At 42.7% G+C, this 22,191-nt stretch overlaps 1 protein-coding gene across 2 annotated transcripts; it reads right to left on the reverse strand.

Moving 5' to 3' along the window:
* Nucleotides 1-261: 261 nt before the first annotated feature.
* On the reverse strand, nucleotides 262-21,164 carry S100Z (S100 calcium binding protein Z). Of its 2 annotated transcripts, XM_031042732.1 has the most exons (4): nucleotides 20,924-21,164; nucleotides 3,684-3,786; nucleotides 2,717-2,874; nucleotides 262-1,543 (listed from the first exon to the last, which is right to left on the reverse strand). In XM_031042732.1, the coding sequence occupies exons 3-4, from the start codon at nucleotides 2,855-2,857 to the stop codon at nucleotides 1,385-1,387; spliced, it is 300 nt and encodes a 99-aa protein (XP_030898592.1). In that variant the 5' UTR covers nucleotides 2,858-2,874; nucleotides 3,684-3,786; nucleotides 20,924-21,164; the 3' UTR covers nucleotides 262-1,384. The 2 variants fall into 2 exon arrangements, with proteins under 2 accessions (XP_030898592.1, XP_005142082.2); XM_005142025.3 differs by lacking the exons at nucleotides 3,684-3,786; nucleotides 20,924-21,164 and having other exon boundaries at nucleotides 2,717-2,995.
* Nucleotides 21,165-22,191: the final 1,027 nt, after the last annotated feature.

The following is a 22,191-nucleotide window of genomic DNA, read 5'->3' on the forward strand; positions in this document are numbered from 1 at the left end:
TATTTATTAGATCTTATAGAATCCCCTTCTTATAATAAATTACATCTTCTTAATGATATGTAATTTTATGCAAATATTACAGTCTTTACTGAATGATGTCCATGGATATTGGGAGGAGAGACAAGTGAAATGCATTCTTCAGCTGTTGCCCAGCAGGACACATCTTCACTGGGAGATGTTTCTTTGTATTAACCTCTTACACAAACAGTAAATCTTTATTTAATTCAGACACCTTTTATTATAGTTTGATGTTACCATAAAACAACAAGAAACAAAGAGAAATCTCCATGCAAGAAAGAAGGCAAAACACACTGCCACTGAGGATTTGCAGTATGATTGGAAGTATGCTTAACTCAAACAAGAGTGCAGAAGTACTTTTAATTCAACACAAGAGCAGGTTAACACTGAAAGGGATTTTTTCTACTCTCTCCAACCCTGGCCATGGGGTCCAATTGTTCCTTTTGCACTACTTCTATGCAATGTGTTGGATCACTGTAAGATGAAATCATTGTTAAGGTGACTCACATTACAAAGATGTACCCTGAGACCCTATCATTAAATCCCCCAGAAATGGTCCTTTAAATGTCCTCCTCTTAAGGGTGCCAGAATTGTGAAAGCAGAAGGCTTTTGCATTTCCCCTGAAGACCCAGTCCTTCCATCAGCCCTCAGAGCAGTTTGCTGACTAAATCTTCTATGCATTTGAATAATTTAACATATGAATAAATTCATTTATGCTGAATGAATAGGTGGACTACTGGGATGCAGCAATGCCAACACAACAAAATTGAAGCAGGGGAGGTAGAGGAAATGAACCCGTAACAATGCCAAGTGGTACCGTCTGCTCAGGCACCAGGAGACAGCTGTGACCACATCTGAAGTACGAGAGTGTGGGGAGGTATGGAGCAGCATCTAAAAAGGGCTTTAGAATTAGCAGAGCTGAGCAAAACCCAAGCTGGATTTTGTGAGCTGCAAGAAATAATGATTGTTATAGAATGACTGAAGACTTAATTGCAAGTTTTACGTCTCATTCCAAATCTTGAAATTCAGAAAGTACATAAGTAACATTCCTGTGCCTTTTACTTTCCACTGGCAGTTAAGAAATAGAAGTCTCAGCTTCTGCCAAACGAGTTGTCACACCAAGCCCTTGACCTTGGCAACTGATAAATGCACATTACAGATGCATGCAGCACAAAACCTGAAAATACTAAAAGCCAGATCTCAAGTAGTGTAAACTGGCATTGGTCCAGCTTACACCAGCTGCTGATCTGCTCTGTAAATGTCTTAGAGCAGTAACAGTTGGAGGGATGATGGTTTGCATTCACTAAATGCTGATGAGGGCTACCTAACTAGGCATGCTTTGCTCACATTTGTGTATTAAGCATTTTTAAAATTCCTCTTTTTTCAGCTGTTCTTCAAAGAAATCATTGCATGCCACAGTCAAAGCAGCAACCAGAATGACAAATTCGTGAAAATCCACTTCATTGTCTTTGTTGGAGTCCAGATCTTTCATAATCTTATCAACCAGATGCGGGTCCTTTTGGCCCTAAAGAGAAAAAAAAAGTGTTTTAGCTGCGCAGATCCTGAATGAGGAGCTCAGACACACCTGGCAGTGAAACCACTGCAATGTTACAAGCCCCGGTGCTATTAAATAAAAGGCTGCATGCAGTATGCACCTGAATATTAACATGCCACTAGCCACAGCATTAAAAACATAGGTCTGGAGTCCCAAAAGTGCACAGCAATAGAGATCAAAGACAGCACAGCTTTTAGAAGAAATGCAGGTACTATATAAACACTAAATGAATCAAACAGATTTCATGAGCTGCTAAGCACTGCTTTCTTTTGACAAGATGGATGTATAACGTGCATTTCTCTGCATCATCCGTTTACAAACAGTACTTAAATTTTCAATCTGACCATAAGTGGTAGTATTATACATCCATTCATCACATTCAGAAGATATCTGCTTAGCAAAAAATCACATCCTATTCAGTGTGAATAAGAACAGTGAATGTTGTAATGATCAATCAATAGCCAAGGTTAAAAGAAAATCCAGTCCGAGGAAATGGACATAATGTAAAAAATCCTGCTGATGATTATAGTGTCCACAACAATTTTTACAGTTAAGAGGATACAGAAAGCCAACTATGAATGTGGTCATTGTTCCATTAAAAGCACCCATGCTGTGTAATGCAGAACATAACAAACATGTGAAGAGATACTCAGATGAAGAGCTTACTGCTGAAAGGGCTTTCTTATAATCTCTGTGCAGGGAACACAAGGAGCTGTACTGTGTCAGTAGCTACTGTGCACAAGCTACTTTCTTGTCTCATGAGAACTGGTTGCTAGATTTAATTCTTTGAAGCACTTACTTGTATCTCATTAAAAATGAAAAAAATAACAAAAAGTTGATTAAAGACTGCTTTAGCATGAATTTCATTATTATTTCTAGGCAGCCTTTTCCTCCTGCTATGAAGCACAGAGAAGTAAGTAGAGCAAGGTAAGAAAGGTACCTATCTCTGTTGCTGGTGGCACAAGGCAGAGCACTGGGGCTGGACAGCCTTCTGAAAACACACTTCTCTAAGGGGACCTTGATCTCCTCTCCTTCTGTCTGGTAGGATGTGCCTTTCAGAAGGAGATCCTATTCCTGAACACTCGGGTAGCTGCTTCTCCCACCCATGAAACTAAATCAAGATGTTCAGGAGCTGCATCTTACTGAAAGGAAGTCAGTGAGCTCACTGGTGAGGAGCTCCTTGAGTTCTCCTTTACTGAGCTTGTATCTGTCTCCTTCTTTGCCAGAGTAGTGATGGAAAATCCTGATCAAGGTGTCCATCGCATCTTCCAGTGGTGTGGACATAACAATGAGAGGGAGATCTGTAGGGTAAAGACCCAGAGTCAGTGACATTGTGCAGGAGCCAAACCAAAGGCTGGTCTTAGGGAAAGGATGGAGAGCTAGCTGAAGAAAGAAATTGTTGCCAGAACTGGAAAAAAAAGAGTTTTCAGTGATCCATTCTCACAGCTGTGTGTGAGCAAGGCTAGACTGTTAAAAATAAAGCAATGCCGTGAACTCACTAGCAATTGCTTCAAAAAAGGTAAATGGAAAGGAAGGTCTTTATAAGACCTTCCTTTATCTACAGTGCATCATTTCACAAAGCTACTGTAAAATGAAATGTCTCATACCCATAGCTGAAAACACAGGAAAAATGAAGGCACAACCTCCTACCTGTTCATTCAAAAGTTTTCTCGAGAAAATAAGATCAAGAAATAACAGCAGCCAAAGTGGATGAGTTATACAGAATGCTCCACACCAGTTTCTTAAATGGCTAGGGGAAAATCACCAGTAATAAGTATAGAAGCATCAGCTTTTGATTTATACAGTTGTGTTTGCCTGGGCTGATATTTTTTCTTGTAAATTACCTGAAATAAACAGGGCTAGGCATTGCTGAGGGTTTACTTCATAGAGCATACAGTAAGAAGGTACACAGGGGAGCACCACCAAGAACAAAGGGGGAAAAACAATTAGCTGCTGAGTAGCTGACTCAAAAATTAACTTAAAATAGAAATCAGGTGAAAGGGAAACATTATGTTGATTGAGCCCCAGGAGAGAGATTAAAAAGCCAGAATGAAATTCAAGGTAAGACTGGAGTTGTGAATGATATCACCGTGCAAAGGCTAAGACTTACCTGCTTATGCGATGGCTGAGGTGTTTGCCAGAAAATGCTCAGATCACAGAAGATGATGGTCACCTTCCTTTCCAAACTTGTGCACAGCTTCTTGTTTATCAGGCTGAGAAGGTGGATTACATATATAGAGACAGACGTATAATTGTCACAAGGATGACGGGGCTTCTGTTTCCTTCTGCTTTTGCCTACCCTGCTCAATAAAAGCCGCTAGCTGTAAATGGGTCACTAAAATATTCACTAGGCAGAGCAGAGGGCTGTGTGTGGAAAATAGGAGATGTTTCTTATCATTTGAGCTTTCACAGATATGCTCATCTGGGGGCCTGAAGGTCAAAATTAGAAAAATCCAACAATCACCATGTCAGTATAAACCAACTTTCCCTCGTTTTCAACATAACTCTTTCTAATCTGTCTCTCATCACTTATATGGCCAAGAGCCTATGTGGGTAGTGGCAAGAAGTCAGTGTTCACAAAAATACTTGGGTGCTAGGGGTAGGTTTGTAGCTGAGCTTGCCACAGACCCCTGGAGACATCCTCCTTTATTGGCAGATGTCTCTGTAAGCCTAAAACAGCTTTGCTGAATTAAATTCTTGCTCTAGTACATGTATCCTCAGGAGGACATGAGGAAAACCAGTTTCAGAGGAAGCTGTGCCTGAAATTACAGTGTGCAATGATCAACAGGCTTGGCTTTGTTTTTATTAGTCCTGCATAACAACTGCAGTTCAGCATCTCTCTTTTAAGAAGTGATCTTCCCCCAGAAGGGCTTCCCTGCTCTGAAACCCAGGGACTTGTTGACCCTGGGGGCAACAACTGGGGAATGTAAGAAAGATGCATGGTAGAGCCTACTTACCACCCAAAATTCCAAATAACCGCATAACCACAGTTTTCACAACAGCCACATGAAATGGAAAACTGCTTAATTTGTGTTTGCTTTCCCTCAATAAAGCCTTCCGTCTGCTGTGCACAGCAAGCACAACTGTGCAGAAAAACAGCAAGAGGGTACAGAGCTGCAGCTCATTCTTTCTTTTATGCCAGACAGGGGGAAAGAGAATGAGATGGGCACTCATTTTAGCTCTGAAAGTCTCCTGGCACTTGTAGATTTCAGTGCCCCAGTAGATCTCATCCTGCATCTCTGACTACTGCCTTTGCTTCCAGACATGTTTCTTCTGCCTGCACCCTTATGACAAGTCTCCACAACCTGAGGGGTCATGACTCTGCCTCTGGGAGAAGGGGGAAGAAAAGGGGGGCTACATAAAATTGCTGGATCCAGTGGCATGAGAGGTGATTATGTGTAAAGCATTGTTCCTGAATGAGTAGGATGGCTCTTGTGGTTAGAGGTCCCTGCTGGCATGCACCACACTGCAGGCAGGGCATATGCCTCCACCTCCCATCGCTGCAGTCATGGGTGCTCACCGGGGATGGGGGAAGCCAATGCTCAGATAAACTTCAGAAAAGGCCCAGGTGGAAATCAGCTGGAAAGGCTGATATGCAACAAGAGGAACCCAATTCCTCCTGGAGTAAGAAGAGAGCTGGGGAGGAGAGTTGTTCCACGTACCTTTCCTCTGTTTGGGAATAGCTGATGAGTGCCCAGTTGGAGTCTCTGTGCTCCAACAAGTGCAGGGATATAGCTGGACCATATGTAGCATGTGGGAGAATAACATGGGTGACACCAGATGCAGCACAGCTCTCCCACTCAGATGCTGGACATTCTCTGAGTCTTTGCAGATGCTAATTAAAAGCATGGAGTCTCTTATGTAGTTAGTTACAGCCATGCAGGTCTGTGTGCTGCTTGTAATTCGCTAGTGCTTATAATTACTGCACAGAAATACTAACCAGATAAACATCAAAATACTACATTTTTTTGCAGTTTATTCAAGAACAGTTTCACCCACAAACAAAAAATCATGGCTGCGTGAATACATAAGTATAAAGTCCTTCTGCTTGTCTATATATTACATTGGTTCTCTGGCTGATGAATACTGCAAATTAATTATCTAAGCAGAGTCTACAGGAGGTACAACTTCCGGGAAGCAGATATAAACTTTCAATGCTACCATTCTCAGGACTAAAGAAAGGTTTCCTCTATCATCTGCCAGGACATCAGCTCAATAATTTATATAGTGATATAATCTGTGCAGTCTCTTTCAATAGCTACTTTCACTCCAGCTAATTGTGTAAGAAACTCTATTCCACACTAGTGGATTACATGTACACAGGGAATGGATGCACTGCGTTTGCATGTGATTTGCTGTGTCCATCCCTTTCCTCCCTGGCTAGTGAAATCCTGTCAGTGGCTCCAGTGGCAGCAGAGCATTCCTAACTCCTGTGAGAGCAGGTCCCAGAGACTACACAAAATGTATGATTATCAATCAACTGGTTTTAATCTCTGTCCAAAACTCCAGCACAATTTGGTTTTGTGCATACAGTACCTAAAGGGCACTGTATGATAAATCAGTGCATCCTGCGAGCACTTCTGTATCAAGGCAAGATCCAGCTCCATGACAGCAACAAGCATTCTCCCATCAACATTTCCTCCCCTGCATTCTGGTTTCCACAGGCTGAACACAGAAGCACCATCAGACGCATGGTTGACAGAGGGAGTAGGACTGCAGCACCCTGAATTCTCTGTTCAGTTCTGGACTCCTCACTACAAGAGAGACACTGAGGTGCTGGACCAAGTTCAAAGGAGGACAAGGAAGCTGGTGAAGGGTCTGGAGCACAAGCGTGATGAGGATCAGCTGAGGAACCTGGCGTAGTTTAATCTGGAAAAATGGATGCTCAGGAGGGACCTTACTGCTCCCTATAACTACCTGAAAGGAGGATGCAGTGAAGTGTGTGTCAGTCTCTTTTCCGAAATAAGAAATAGCCTCACTGAAATGATAGTAAGGCTTCCCAGGGACGTGGTGGAATCACCATCCCTGGAAGTGTTCAGAAACCGTAGATGAGGTCCTTAGTGGTTTACGATGGACTTGGCAGTCCTGGGGTAACGACTGGAATTGATGATCTTAAAAGCCTTTTCCAGCCTGTTTCTATAATTCTATGATTCTGTGACTACAGACATGGTGAAGATGGGTGCTCCCTCATTCATGACCAACTTTTGTCCATCAGAACCTGCCAAATCATGGCAGTGTTGGTGGGAAGGTACCTCGGAGGGTGCCTAGTCCCACTTCCTGCTCGAAGTGGGATAACCACCACTGCCAGACCAGGTCAGTGATGGCTTTATCCAGTTACATCTTGAAAACCTCCAAGGTTGGGATTGCACAAGTTCTCCCTTAACTTGATCCAGTGCTGTTCTACCTGCCTGGGGAAGATGATTACATTAATATCCAGTCTGAACATCCCAAGCTGCAGACATAGCCATTGGCCCTTTTTGGACCACCTACCACTACCACAAAGAGTTTGAATTTGTTGACTTTATAAGTTCCCTTCAAAGAGTCTTGGCACCTCACTCACACTCAACAATAAACTTAAAAGTAACCTGTTCCCTGATTCACCCAATCTGGCTTTAGTGGTGTTTTAGTGTTCCCTTTATGTGATGTGCTTGTCCCTTGCAGACTGCTCCAGCTGTGCCCTTCTCCTAGTGAGTATTTCAACATTAAAGTGTGCCTTGCAGAATCAACGGCTGTCAAAAGCAGAAGGGTAGATTTCTCAGCTGGCATGGCACAAATGCTCTATACGTCCGAACTCTGCCATCTTTACTCAAGGAGTAATAGATGCTTACAGAATGAGTCAGCCATCTGATCTTACCAGAGGCTACTGGGAGTGGCAGAGGTTGTTCCTTGCTCTGTAAATGTGAGAAAGACTCAACCAGCTATGACTGCTTCCTTTAACTTTGGTTGGTGTAGGGAAGAGGTACACCCAGCTGGGACTCTCACTGGGACTGCTTCTCCCCTCCCACATGGGGCAGCCAAACTGCTGGCAGAAAAAATTATCTCTGGTCTCATCTCCCTCAAAAAAGCTGAGCAGAGTTCTGCTCTCTGTGAAAGCAGTCAGACCTTGACATAGGTCAGCAGCTTTTCTCCTCTACAGCTGGGAAGGAGAAGCTTTGGCTTCTTCACCAGGATTTTTCCTTCTTCTCTTCTTGAGACAACATAACACAGGCTTCTTTTAGAGCCACAGCAACCCAAAAAGTACCAGTCTAAGCACAGTAAAATACTGCTCAGCTTAAGTGGGAGGATCTCATACCTAGGGCATCTGGTTTTCAACATTTGCCAGAATGTGTATGGGGAATATTTTCTCACAAATCATTATTGCGCTGGGAAAGGCAAGTCAGCCTCCCACCCACATCCTGTCATTATTTATTTTTCCCAAACTCACACTGTTTTTGGGATGCACGTGTTTTGAGTCAATGTTGCACCCCCAGAGTGGCAAATGGTCTGATGGGAAGCAACAGGGAACACTGCAAAGCTCAGAAGGACCGATACACTAAAAAGCTTTCATTAGATTAAAGCCTAGATTAGTCTAAAGATTTTATTAATACAGACTAAGCATTTAAGAGCTTTATATTCAAAATACATTTGAACCAGTATTTTTTGTTGAGTTAAAATAGGCATGTTTACATTTTTAGGATTGCTAGCATTTTCATTTAAGTTTTGTTTCTATGTATGGGTGGTTGATTGGTTCATCCATTTACATCAGGCATGCTTCCCTTCCCCACAGGTTCTGGTTCACATCTTTAACACTGTTTTAACCCCAGTGATTCCACAGGCAGCAGAAGAGCAAAGGGATATTAAAGCTCTTGTCACCTAAATTCTGTGGTTTACTCTGCAGGTATCTTTTCTAATGGGTTACACTTCCAGGGCTGCCCAACTGAAGGGCATTCTGATCTCGTTCTCTGCTGAGCCCTGTTTTGGACAAGATTGTACACTTCTTTTCCACATAACTTCTTTTTTACTGAAATGTGCAGATCATTGAACTCTGTTTGTTCCCATAGAGGTAATTTCTCCTGTGATAGTTGTTTAGGACAGAAATTGGAGCATTGTCTGTACTTGAGATACTGACCTACTGCTCCCTTCTCCTTCCAGAACATCAGCCACCATTTCCTCCCCTGTGAGAAATCACCCGTTACTACAATATGAAGGCAACATTAAGTTGTATAGGAATATACTGCTGTCTGATAAATAGGCTAGATTGCCTTTATTAACCCTAAACTGGAGCTATGAAGTGACACTCTGGCTCTAAAATTCTTTCTTCCTCATAAGCCTCTGAAGCAGCTATATGTATCCAGCTCTGTTTCAGCCATCTATTACTTTAATGTAGTCTATTTACACCAAGGCTGTATATCAAAATAGTGTAAAATACCCCAGTGTAGACAAAGTTGGAGCCAGCTCTGCCTCAGGTACTATTAGAGGTCCTGTTTCAGAGCAGCTGTCCCATCCGTAACTAGAGAACACGCATCCAGTGCCAGCTGGCTTTGGTAGCACGTATTTCAGCTAGGATTTGGCAATACCTCACCTTCTGAACAAAGCCAGATGAGCAATACCCTTTGTGTTAAATCCACTGACCAATATGCCAAACCCATCTTTTGGAGACACACTGGTTCTGAACCGACTCGTGTTTCTCCTTAATTTGAACTCCTATCAATGTTCAGCGCCTTTATCCTAATTCACTTCAATATCCAGTTATGCTTCATAACTACTGGGACCTGTGCCACGAGATGGTGACCAAGTCACCTACCAGGCTGTAGCGCTAAGAAAACCTTAGACAGGTTTTCCCTGGTCCAGGGTGGACTGCTGAGTGTCTCCTGCCTCAGTTCTTCCTTCCTGGTCTCCAACCACACAGAAGCTGTTACTTTGGGGAAGGGTTTCCAAGGGCTGGTGTGACTAACTCTGATGGCAAGGAGTGCCTCTGAGCAGCAAAAGCCCCTGGCCCATACAGCTACATGCTTGTACTTGCTCTTGACCATAACATGCATCAACCCTCCAGATGCAGAGCTTACTGCATCTTTTTCATTCTTTCTGCTCTATCTGTGAGCCATGAGCTCAAGTGGGTCTGTCTTGAGATAACTGGCAAGTAAACCCACCTTCCTTATCACCACTGCCAAAGTAAATACAAAAAATGCAATGGAAAAAAGCCATCCAGACCAACCTGATGCAATATTCCAGGGCACTGTTCATGTTAAATCAGTATAGAAAAATTAGGCAAATCATGTTTGTATGTATATACAACTGAGGAAAACCTTTGGTCTCGGTCTGCCCCTTAGTGTCGTGCTGAAGAACTGCTGCTTCAAGGTCTCATGCTAGCAACGACTACCAAAGCTGCAGGGCCCAAGGGAGACAGACTCCCACCTGATTGCTCCAGGACACACAAAGATGTTTCACCTCTGCATTACTACAGCAAGCTCTGCATAAGGGTCTGAATTATCAACAACAAGCCAAACTAGAAGTAGAATTATTAAAAATGACACAGAAAAGAAATATCTGTTATTCACAGCTTACTAGCTAGAGCTATAAACTCTGCAGAGAATTTAAGTGCACAACATAGGCCAGTGTTAAAACAATGGGATTTAGGCATATGTTTTGCTGAATTCAGGTTGTGTATTCCTACTAATGGCCCTTAAAAATGCACCTCAAACTTACCACCTGCTGTGGGAAAAAGGACGTTTTTAAGGCAAATGCCACTGTTTGGCAGGTAAATGGACGAAAAGACCAGAGTAATGTGCTCTCCTCCAGAGATGTTACAGGAGCAATCTGCAAATGCAATGGGATCAAGAAGCCTGAAGAGGGCATTGTGGGCCAGTAGATCGGCAGGCTATAGAAAGAGCGCTTAAAGAAGGTCAAATCGTAGCAGAAAACCTAAATAACTATTTTACATGTGTTTTCACTGTGGTAGGGCTTGGGCAGGCTCCCGCATGACAGAAATCGGGACACGCTGAAGCCTCTGTCTCAGGCTGAACTGTAGATAGAAGATGCTGTAGAGCAGAACCTCAAAACAAGCCATCAACAAGCCAGAACTGGATGGTATCCACCCCAGAGCTCTGGAGGAATTTGGGGTGGACGAATGATGGCATCCACTGGATGAAATGCTCCTCAGGACCATGACACATAAACCTGGTGAGTACAATGCCAAGTGGATGGGTGTCAGGCAGTATCCAGAGAGCTGCTGAACATTAAGTCTGCTGTCCAGATTGGGTAAAGAGGTAGAGATCAATCTGAAAACCAAAAGGGTAGGAACATGAATAGACACAGTACACTGGGGAAACATAAATAAGGTTCATAACACATATCTACTGGCATTCTTTGAAGAAATTCATGATAGGTGACTTGCCTGCTTACTGTCCATCTTGTTCCCAGAAAGTATTCCTCACTCTTAAACTAGGCTCCCATGGGATATTGGGAAAAGACTCAAATAGTAAGTGGCTAACTGAAAGATAGGAAATAAATGATTGCTTTACAAGTGAACTGACAGCACTAATGGTGTCCCACAGGAATCTGTCCCAAGAACAGTGCTATTCAACATATTCATCAGTGTTCTGGGAAAGGGAACAAATAATGAAGGGATAAAGCTTTTTTGTTGATATAAAGCTATAGAAAGAGAGCAACTTGAAGTCCAGCTGTAAAGAATGCAGAAGGACCTCATGGAACTATAGTGCCAGAACAATTCAGCTTTGATAATCACAAAATGAGGGAAATCAGGTTTCTGTACACAGCTATGAGGTTCGAGTTGACTCTTAGTCTTCATGAATGAGATCCTGGGACTAGAGTAAGTGAAAATGTTGGCCCAGTAAGAATCTGAAAACAAACAGGATTAGGAAAGAAACAGAAAACAGAAAACCAGAAGCATTTCTATGCTGCTACGTAAGTCTAAGGGAAGCCCACTTCTTCAATATCATGGTGATGCTCTAACTTTATTTTACAAACAGTACAGGACAATTAGAAGAGATAAGGAGAAGAGCAGCAAAGAAACAGCTTCTGTGCTATAGAGGGCTAAATACACAAGGCTTCTCAGTCTGCAGAAAGACAAAACTGGGGATTCGAAAGAAGTCCACACATTTGAGAGTTGCTTGGAGAAGGTAAGAATGAATTATTCATGGTCTTTTACAATACAAAATTAGGAGGGAAAACCCCCACCCTCATTCAAAACAAGCAGAAGAATGTTTCTGAGCTGCTAAACTGCTTGCTGTGAAAAATTCCTGGGAAATACTTTTAGTGAGCTGCTAAATACAAAAGCTTGTGTCATTAAGACAACTCCAAAACATAAACCATAAGAGACTGGGTTAGTATTCTGGGGAAGTACCAGCCTTGCTCCATTTTAGTCCTCTTTCCTACATACCTGCATCAGCCACTATTCCTAGTAGGTTACTATGCAAGAACTAGCTTTTGTCTGACATGAAAAGCCCCTTACACACTTACTTTATCTGAAAAATAAAAAAATCTCCCCAGAATAATGTGGGACCAGCACTAGTTCTGACAAACAGTGTCTGTTTTCCTAGAGGACTGTATGGCTCCAATGGCTGTCCCAGTACTACTGGAATAGGGAGAAAATTCCTTAAAAAGTCCAAGGTAGACAAAATATTAACTTCCAGGACAAGGTTACAGGAAAGCAAATCTCTGATAGCCAAAAGTGCTTCTAGTCCTCCCTGGATGATCTAATGGATGTTACAGCTGCTGTTGCTTTAAGGAACCTGCTTTATAGAAGTTAATTTTTGCTGGTACTAGAAATGGAACCGGACCAACATTACAAGAGCAATGATGCAGGAGCCAGGCTGAGTGTTAAAAGCTGGTGTAAATTAAGAGTCAAAGTCAGAGACGTTGTTAAGGTACAATTGATTTAATTGTCCTTAAAAGACAGGAAATTACGTGGTTGTTCCAAGTCTAATGAACACCATAAATGGCCAAGAGATGTTGCACACATTTGCAAACCAAGAACAGCTGAGACGGTGGGAAGAACAGAGAAAGCCAACATGCGTAATTTCTTCTTCTCACCCCAGAGTTTACTCAGTATTTGGGGCTGCATATTTTCTCTTTGTATGGGGGAGAAACTGAGAACACGCTGTGCTGTGGATACACTCAAGCGTATCAGCAAGACAGACCACCCTGCCATAGTGCCTCCATCCCTCACCTTTGCAGGGCAGTAGCAGGATCTCCTGGCTCTACTGGCCCTGGCAGGTTCCACTGCCCAATGGTGGGGTTCCTTCATGGCAAACTACATGACAGACCCATGGGCTTCATGTTGGTCTCCTGGCTAACACCCCAGTCACATGCTCTCCTGTCTCATACCACATATCACCTGGCATGTCAGATGCTGAGAGGCCAGGTGTAAGCCTGGCATGGTGACAGAGAACACACTGAACTTGTGTGGCCCTTGTCACAGCTCAAAAAATGGCAAAACATATTCTCCAGCCTTCACCCATGAGGTGTTATTTTGTTCAGATCCTTCTATTTCTGTCCTCCCAGGCATAACACTCTTTGGCATGGTTTAAGCTGAACTCAGGAAACTCATGGAGCCTTTCAAGCCCTGCACCTGCAGGAAGGGACTCCCTAAGCTCCAGCAGACCTCATTGGGTCTCACTCTGCAGCATGAGGTTTTCACTGCAGGTCGTGCATCATTTCCCTTGATTTTGCTACAGGAAGACTGTTTTTATTGTGGCTGATCAGTTAGCTCACTTTCAAGTCTGCTACACTAGATACACAGAAGTAGTCTGAATGGAACTGGTTTCAAGAAACACCTCTAATTGTTAAAAACAAAGACATGAGATAGACATTGGAAGAGAAAAACACAGTGACTGGAGAACTATTACTCAACCAATACACATCACAGTTAAAATATGTTATCAAGATTTGGCAATAAACTGGAATAAAATCATGTAAGTGAGTTAAAATGAGTGAGTAAAAATCTTGACAGAGAGAAATCCCACAAAGCAATTATCTACTTTGTCTATGTGTCACTAAAAATAGCCATGTCTGCTGTGAAACACAGCAATTGTGCACAAATCCACCTAGAAATTTACTGCTCTGTTGCCTCCTAAAAAGGATGAGTAATGTTTTATTACTCTTGCCCTGTTTTCCAAATACCCCTGTAACAAAGCCTTGAAAGAGATTGTTGTTACATTCACAGAGTTCCATTCTCATCTCTTCCCTGCCATGTTGAACAATATTCTACTTTTGATCAGTGGGTCATCTCATTACTTCAAAGAGCCACATAACACTGTTTAAATCTTTCCTCAGCTACAGAATGTTGCATAGGTTGCATTCAAACTCTCTTGATTCTGGTCAGCTTTCAACATTTGTTATCCCTAAGAGTTTTGTAACATTTATAATGTACCTTCTAAAAGGTATATATCTCTGTGAAGACAAATTCCTTCATAATCAGAACTATATGAATTTCTGTTATTTGCTTTTCAGATATTTGACCAAGGACCTTGAGCTATGAAAAGGAGAATGTCAGTGACTGATGTCATGTGCAATATTTTTTAATTTAAGCTTTTATTTCCTCTGCAGGTATTTTCCTGCATTTTTTGCATGGATTTTAGAGTGAAATCAAATTTTACCTTTACAGATTTTATCTTTACGTTTTAACTTTCTGTAAAAGGGTAGTCCAAACTAACTCTTTTGTCATTATTTAAAGATTGTCAGCATAAGAACATAAGGAGGATGTGGACCTGTTGGAGCGAGCCTAGAGGAGGCTACAAAGGTTATCAGAAAACTCTGCTATGAAGACAGGCTGAGAGAGTTGTGTTTGTTCAGCCTGGAAAAGAGAAGGCTCCAGGGAGACCTTAGAGCAGCTTCCAGTACCTAAAGAGGCCTACAAGAAATCTGAAGAGGGGTTTTATACAAAGGTATGTAGGGACAAGACAAGGGGGAATGGGTTGAGATAAGGACAGTTTGATAACTAAAATAAAGTATAATACTACTACTAAAAATAATAGTGATAAGGGAAATAGCAAAGGGAGAGAATATAAAACTAAAAGGGGGATGGAAAAACAAACAATAAATGCAAGTGATGCATAATACAATTGCATCCATTGCCGATGGATACCCAGACTGACTGATACCCAGCCTGACCTGGGCAGCGATTGATCCCTTCCAGATGACTCCCCCCAGTTTCTATACTGTTCATGATATGCTGTGGTAAGGAATACCCCTTTGGCTAGTTTGGGTCAGGTCTCTGCTCCCTCCCGGCTTCTTGTGCCCATCCTTACTGGCAGAGCATGAGACTGAAAAGTGCTCAGTGCTACTGAGCAACAACTAAAACATTGGTGTGTTAACAGCATTGTTCTCAGGCTAAAGCTGAAACACAGCACTGCAGCAGCTAATAGGAAGAAAATTAATTCACTCTATCACAGCTGAAATCAGGACAGTCCACTCTTGCCAGGCAGCCTCAATCACCACCCTCACCAGCACAAAATTATTTGTAGCTACAATGACCATGGGAAACATGCATTAAGTTACAGTGAGACATTTGCAGGTGAAGCAACATTTCCCTGATGGCAAACTTCACGTGGGCTCAGATGCTGTGAAAATGATGAAAAAAAAAATCAGTTATTGCTGCCAATAAATTCCTGCATGGCGTTCTATTTCAGAAACCTGCGGATTACAGGAGATAAGTGGCAACATCTTTTCTTGTTCAGATAAGATTGTGCTCGGAAGATTTAGTTTTAACAGTAGTTTAAATCCAAAAAAAAAAAATAGGGAGACTGGAAGATATCATGACAATATCCTGCTTCAAAAGATACTCTCCAGGAGCACCATATCTCTCCTTAGCAATATGCTTCTCTAATCCCAAATTTAGCAGGGATATTTAGCATCATCTGTTAAGTCATTCTCCTTTTCTTACATCAGATATATATACTTACTTTGAAATGTGGAATTACAAAACTATTTGCACAGCACAGACTTGGATTAGGCTTTCCACAGTTGTGTATTTGTTAAAGAAAATGTGCAATAGCAGCTAGAAACGGAAGAGGGAGCCTTTAATCACAGTATCAGCTCTTTGCAGTTTTTCAGAAAATGAAACAAAACATGATTCTATGCAAAATTCTTTGTCCACCTGAGCTACAGAGTCCTCAGTGAGCTCCTGAATGCCACCAATCTCCCTGGGCTTGGGCAGACAGCTTGGCTGATATGTGACATGTACCTCTGCCCTTTCACTGAGAAGCCATGCCATTGCATCACACTCTGTGACCTTTGTCCTATGAAATGACATCACTTCCCTGTACTGCAAAGTCTGAAGCTTGGAAGTTAGAATGGAAAAGCGAGGATGTGATTTCATGGTGTATAGTCGACTCCATGGAAACACCAAGGGCCAATGAGATGCTTGCATATCTGACTATTGCAGTGGCTTTGGCTTCTCATGTAAATGGTGAAGTGGATGCTCTGGGAAGAAGGAGGGAGGTTGCTAGGTTAGACATGCTGAACTACCCTCCATAGATATCTTCCTGCCCATATGGAATGGTCATCTACCAGGGCAGAGATGTGTGGCTTGACTCCCCTCCCATGTGCAAACTAATTGTGAGGAGTTCACTCTCCTTTTAAGAGGGAATTTGAAGAACTACTCAGCAGAAAGGCACCGTGAGTTCATGCTAAGGTAAACTGTGCATTAGCTGTTAAAGGATACATGCCACATGCACAATACAGTGACCCCACTATGTGCACAAACTCTTGGAATGGTCCTCAGGCAACAGTGCCCTGTGGAGCTCTTGTTCTTCCTGTTCATGTCTGACAGGTCTGGTTCAGTGTCTTTGGGTGCCTGCAACCAGCAGTGACTCTAGGGCTGGTATTTGTACAAACGTTGCTTAAACTTAAACCACCCATGGAAGACAAAAGGATCTTGGAACAACAGGGCTGCTGACACCTCTCTTACCTAAAGCACTGTTATCTTGATTTAATGGCAGAGGAAGGTGTGACCTTAGCAGCCAAGTCAGGCACTGCCATTTCCCCTCTTCTGGCAGAGGTATCTCCAGTCCATGATGTCCTATGTCCTACAGCCAGGACCTTCCCTATCTGCCTGCCCACATGCTTCTGTAACACAGCAAAGTGAAGGTAGCTGTGGAAGGACCCTCTTTTCCCTGTCTCTCCTGCTATGTCACACTCCCCAGCCCTTCCTCAGCTCCTGCTGCGGAATTCAATTCTGCAGAGCTCACCCTGGGCTGAGTTTTGCTGATGTTGGAGCCAGCCCTACACCCTTTAGCAGCAAACCCAAACAAAGCCATCTGCACCTTCAGAGACAAACAGCTCCCTGACCAACGTTTTACCAACCATCACTTTTAGAGAACTCCTTTCTCCTCTTCATCACTGGCCCTGCTAACCAAATACTCATGCTTGCAGACTTTGGCAGTTGAGTGAGGCTCCTTGGTTTCAGCTATTTTCTGTGGGTATAGCAGCAACTCATTTACTGAGACAATTTACAAGACATTTACTGAGACAATTTACAAGACATTTACTGAGGATTGTCTTAACCAGATGATACCGTAGTATTCAGGACTCCACCAGTTCAACCATACACAGTGACATGGAGAGCTTGAAGGTAAGCAGCCTAACAGAAACAACAGTCTTCATAAATTATAACAGAGCAGTTCCATAGTCTTTCAGCATTGCATTTTACCATCAAATCACTCTTCACAGAGCTAGCACACTCCACCCCAGCTCACACATAGCACCACTACAATATCGCTACCCCCAGTGTTTCCAGTTGTACTCCTGAAGTTAATGGAAAGACATCAGTTATTTTGACCAAAAGCAGCCAGCTTCATATGAATGAGATACAGCACCACTTATCTCCAGCATATACTACATTAATGCTATGGGCTTGCCCATGGTATTTTTACACCATGTCTCAGTTCATCTGTTCACAGAAGGCCAGATGGGTTTGCCTGACTGGGATTTGAAGATGAAATGTCAAGAGGTCATGATGGGTCAAACTGGAAGTATGTCTTGAGTCACTGCCAGCTAAATCCAGCAAGCACCAGAGCATGATGTTCCCTCCATAACCCACACTGCTGTTTTGACTCATCAAGTATTTGCTTAATTTTCCCCTGGCTTTTGTAAATACGTGACACAGGAGACTTTTCAGGACTTGCAGGAAACTCCTGGTACCCACTGTGTATTATTTTCTTAATTTCTGTTCTACGAGTTAATTATTTCCTTCATTTCCTCTTATTCAGTGGGGCAGCCTCTCCAAATAAGCCCCATATCCTTTGTTTTCCCATGTTAAATTACTATATTTTCCCAAATAATCAGTGTATGCAGACATACGCCTTGTGCAAAAGGGCTGTACCTCTCTGCAGCTCATAGTCCACAGCATTATGTGACATTGCAGTTCCATGACAGACATTCAGCCAGGGGAAGCACAGACTCAGTTGCTAAACCACAGTGTCAGAGTACATACATACCATCTTGAATTCAGACTCAATGAGGAGAAACCATGAATGCTGATGGTGTTCCCCACTGCATCACACCCATGCATTTCTTCCTCCCAGCAGCTGAAAGCTGGCAGGTACTATAAGGGTGGAGGGGGGGGAGAAAGAATCAAACAAACTGCACTATAATCTGAAATATGACGAACACTCAATTCCCAGCAGCTTGCTTCTTACAGGTGAGGCATGAAGTCAAAGTACAGTCACCAAAACAAATGTTGCATTTAACTGCAACAGAGACATCCATTCCTATACCAGATCATGGTCATTATCAGTCAAGAGTACTTGTCACTTGATGCATGCAAGATTTAGCAATTAAAATCCTGCCAACCTTAAGTACTATACATTGATTTTTAGAACTGCCATAAAATACAGACATCATCCTCTTGTCTGCTGTTTCCACAGAACTGTCTGCGTTAACTGACATGCCATGGGGGCTGCAATACCTTGAAGTGACCAGCTGATACAGATGAGAGTTATTATTGGGGCATTTGTCTTAACTCCCAAATGTAGACTAATAAAATGTAGGCTTTTCTTCTCCTCCCCACTTTGTTGTCTTGCTTCATTACACAAGTGCTCATTAATGCTTATTACTGCTTATTATTGACACCTTCAAAGCAAACAAAGGAACAAGGTTTAGTCCATGTGATGACTGTACTACCAGCAGACTGCATTGGCAAATCCCTCCAGACACAGACCTAACTTTAGCAACAAGACTGTGCTTTACAACTAGTGTAATAACCCTACAGACCAGATGGTGCAAGTTTTACCTGCAAAGTTGCAGTCTCTGGGTTAGAGCTACACCAGGGCTCTTGCTGACAAGACTAGGGTGATCTGAGATTGCACCAGTTCTGTTCCATGTGCGCTCTGTACTGTAGCAAAAGCACAACACCCAGGTGAGCATTAAGCTGACACAGGTAGCATGTAGCATTCAACAGCTGGCAGCGTATGTGACAAGGACACATGGTACCCAGACAGATGGGAGTGGACACATTTTAATTATCTTTGCATTTGGGATTGCAGCCTCTATATTGAATGGTACACACTGAGGCTTGGCTCTGACACAATTTAGTCAGAGATAATTCTATGTAGACCTCGGTAGCCTTGAGCTGGCTCTGTTCTGTTGTTTGCACCACATGAGCAACCCCAGGTGGTTTATGAACTCCAGTGCAGCTATGAACCTACCTATATCCATATACAAGGTAATGCCTTTCCCCCTTCCCTGCACCACCAAAATGCTGGCTGGACCACCAAGGAAGCTGGTTGCAGACACACTTCAATGAACTGTAAATCCCAAATCATACAAGCTAGCACTGTATCAGTGAGTCCTGATGGATCCAAGGGAGTTGTCACCATGTCTCTGCACAGCATTCAATGTGTCCTTCACAATCAGTAGTCCTTTTTCTATTATCTGAAGCATCTCCATCTCCTTTGGCCTAGATGACAGAGAGCTGACTATGTAGACAGCCTGTTGCACCGGTCCTGCTAGCAAAGACTGCCTGGAGAATGTTCAGCAGCAAGCCTACAGAAGATCATTGCTCCTAAAAAAAATTGTAGGCAAGACACACTTTCCTGTCTTTGAATCAAAATAACCATGACTACCATGATCATGATGAATTTAATATTGGTGTTGTACATCAACCATGTTCAAAGCGTCCATGACAGATCTAACACATCTGTAATGAAACTTGAGTGCCAAAGGGCTGTTATGATAGGTAGGAATTATGCTGCTTGCTTCTCATGGCAACTACATGTCAAGACATGTGCTACATGTCTTCAGTCATCACACTATGGTTTGACAAATTAGATGATGAACTTGGTGGGCCCAGATGGTATGTTACCTCTTGCCAAAATTATACTTGAATATGGGGAGCAAATGCTGTAATCAATAATTAAAAGAAGGTTCTGAGGTACCCAGAGAAGTACTCTCCTGTGAGCCCAATATTTGTACTGAGCAAGTATTGATGAGTAAGAAGAGACATCACTAAGGAACTTCTAGACCTTTATGGGAAACACTACCACAGCTTTTGTGAAGTCTGGGATTAACAGCCTTGGGGAGTTTTTGGGAAAGGCCAGATGCATATGGAGGTAAGGGTGACCCAGTGGATCCAGTCTACCTAGATTTCCAAAAGGCTTTTGACGAAATTCCTGATCAATGGCTTTTAAAGAAAATTACATAGCCATGGAGTAAGCAGGAAGGTCCTCTTGTGGAAGAATAACTTTTGATTACAAAAAAAGAAACAAGAGGGTAGCAGAAAAATGGTCACTTTCACAACGCCAGTTACTCACCACTGTGGTGCCAGATCTGTACCATTCTGTATACTCATAAATGGTGTGAAAAGGATTGAGTAGTAAGGAACAAACTTTGCTGATAAAATTTGTCAAGTCAGTAAGGACTTAAGCTGTCTGCAAGAAATTGCTGAAGAACCTTGTAAGACTGAATAAGCAATCACCTGATGGATGAATTCAGTATAAATAACTCAAAGCAAGTTGCATGAGGGAAACTCATCCTAGCTTGACATACAGAACTGTCAAGCTTGCAAAACCGGCTTGCAAAACTGTAACCACTTGGGAGAGAGATGCAGTTACACGTATGAAAACATCAACTCAATGCTTGGGAGCAGGCGGAAAAAAAACCCAAGCAAACAATGTTAGGGGCTATTGGGAAAGTGGCTGGACAAGACAGGGACTTGTTCACACGCTTTTCTCCTTTAAGAACCAGGGGCCACCAAATGAGGATAGTGGATCGTGTTCAAATCAAATAAAATGAGGTTGATTTTCACAGCCAGACAAATCAGACTTAAGGACATCCCGAAAAGAGCTGGACATTGGAAAGAGTACTGTGAGGGATATATGCCTTCACTGACTTTACTCCTCCCTGGGTACCTACCTGTAACTTCTATTTGTTGCTGTTACACATGATCTTCTCAGAAGCAACTTTCCTCAGAGATCCCACTGAGCTTCCGGCCTTCATTTTTCTCCTTTTTTGCTGACTTTCAGAGCACATTTCAGCAGTCACATAGCACAGCACTCACAGGGTGCCAAGCATCAAACTCCCATGGCTGCATCTTCTGCACATCTGGTGCAGCAGTCCTACGATTTTTTGACAGGTCCCTTGACAGTTTGCTATCTTGATGACCCCCAAAGGCATGGAGTGAGAGGCAGATTAACCTGGCCAAGGTGGATGTACCCCTTGGTCTGAGCCAGCAGAGCCACTCCTACAGTCATGGGTGGAGACTTGCTTTCTGCTGCTTATGAGATTAGTCAGAACCTTTCCAGTTCCTATGCTTCAATGTGCCTTGTAGCTGCAAATTGCAAGCTGGTGTTGGTGGTGAAAGACGTACTCTGACCCTCTCCCTTGTGCTGGGCCAAGAGTTCATCCAGCAAACCAGCCAAACACAGTTCCAACTCAGAAGTAAACTTTCCTCCCTCCTCTTGGTTTAACTCAGAACTGATCCAATACACCCCAAGGTTGCACATGCCTGTGACAGTATGAGGAAATGGTGCCATGGAGCAATCAGGTTAGGGGAAAGACTAGTATACATCTCTCAGCTGCAGCACGTGCTTGAGCTGTTTGTGAAACCATGACATTGTGCACATATATTACACTGATTTCCAGTTCCCAAGTGCCTTCCTGGATGTGGCACCGATTATTTTTGTAGCACCCAAACATTAAGTGAGCCATAGATGGGGAGAGTTTTTTGTATCTCTTGCTGTTTGAATTGCAAAGTTGACACTGTTCAAGAATATATTTGTTGTTAGCTGAAGCTGACAACCTTTATACCAATCAATCCTGCCTGATGGCACAGTCCCAAAAAAGGTTAAGCAGCCAGCTTCATCCTCCTGAGCTACATGTTCTTGCCCCATCACTACCTGGATGCAAAGGCACATAACTGTCAGTTCAAGGAATTGATTCAAATTGATTGAACTACGAGCCTGGTCTATCTACACTGTTAATTGGAGCAAACCAATCCATCCTAAATTCAGGATGAGCGTTTCTAATGCAGCTACAAATGGGGAAAAATTCCCACAATTCATCCTCATTTCAAGAACAAATAAAAGAACAATGCAAAGCAATTCTTTATAAAGATTCCTCATCTTTGTAGGATAGTCTTCATTGCACTATGGTTGCAGCAAAGACACATTTGCAGCACTGTT

The sequence above is a fragment of the Melopsittacus undulatus genome, chromosome Z, assembly GCF_012275295.1.
Source record: "Melopsittacus undulatus isolate bMelUnd1 chromosome Z, bMelUnd1.mat.Z, whole genome shotgun sequence".
Taxonomy (NCBI): Eukaryota; Metazoa; Chordata; class Aves; order Psittaciformes; family Psittaculidae; genus Melopsittacus; species Melopsittacus undulatus.

Excerpts from the sequence above, each read along its gene's own strand:
- S100Z (XM_005142025.3), bottom strand. The coding sequence starts at position 2,905 with ATGTCACTGACTCTGGGTCTTTACCCTACAGATCTCCCTCTCATTGTT. Across the intron at positions 1,544-2,716 it reads AGCTCACTGACTTCCTTTCA|GGCCAAAAGGACCCGCATCT; the intron begins GTAAGATGCAGC and ends TTTTCTCTTTAG.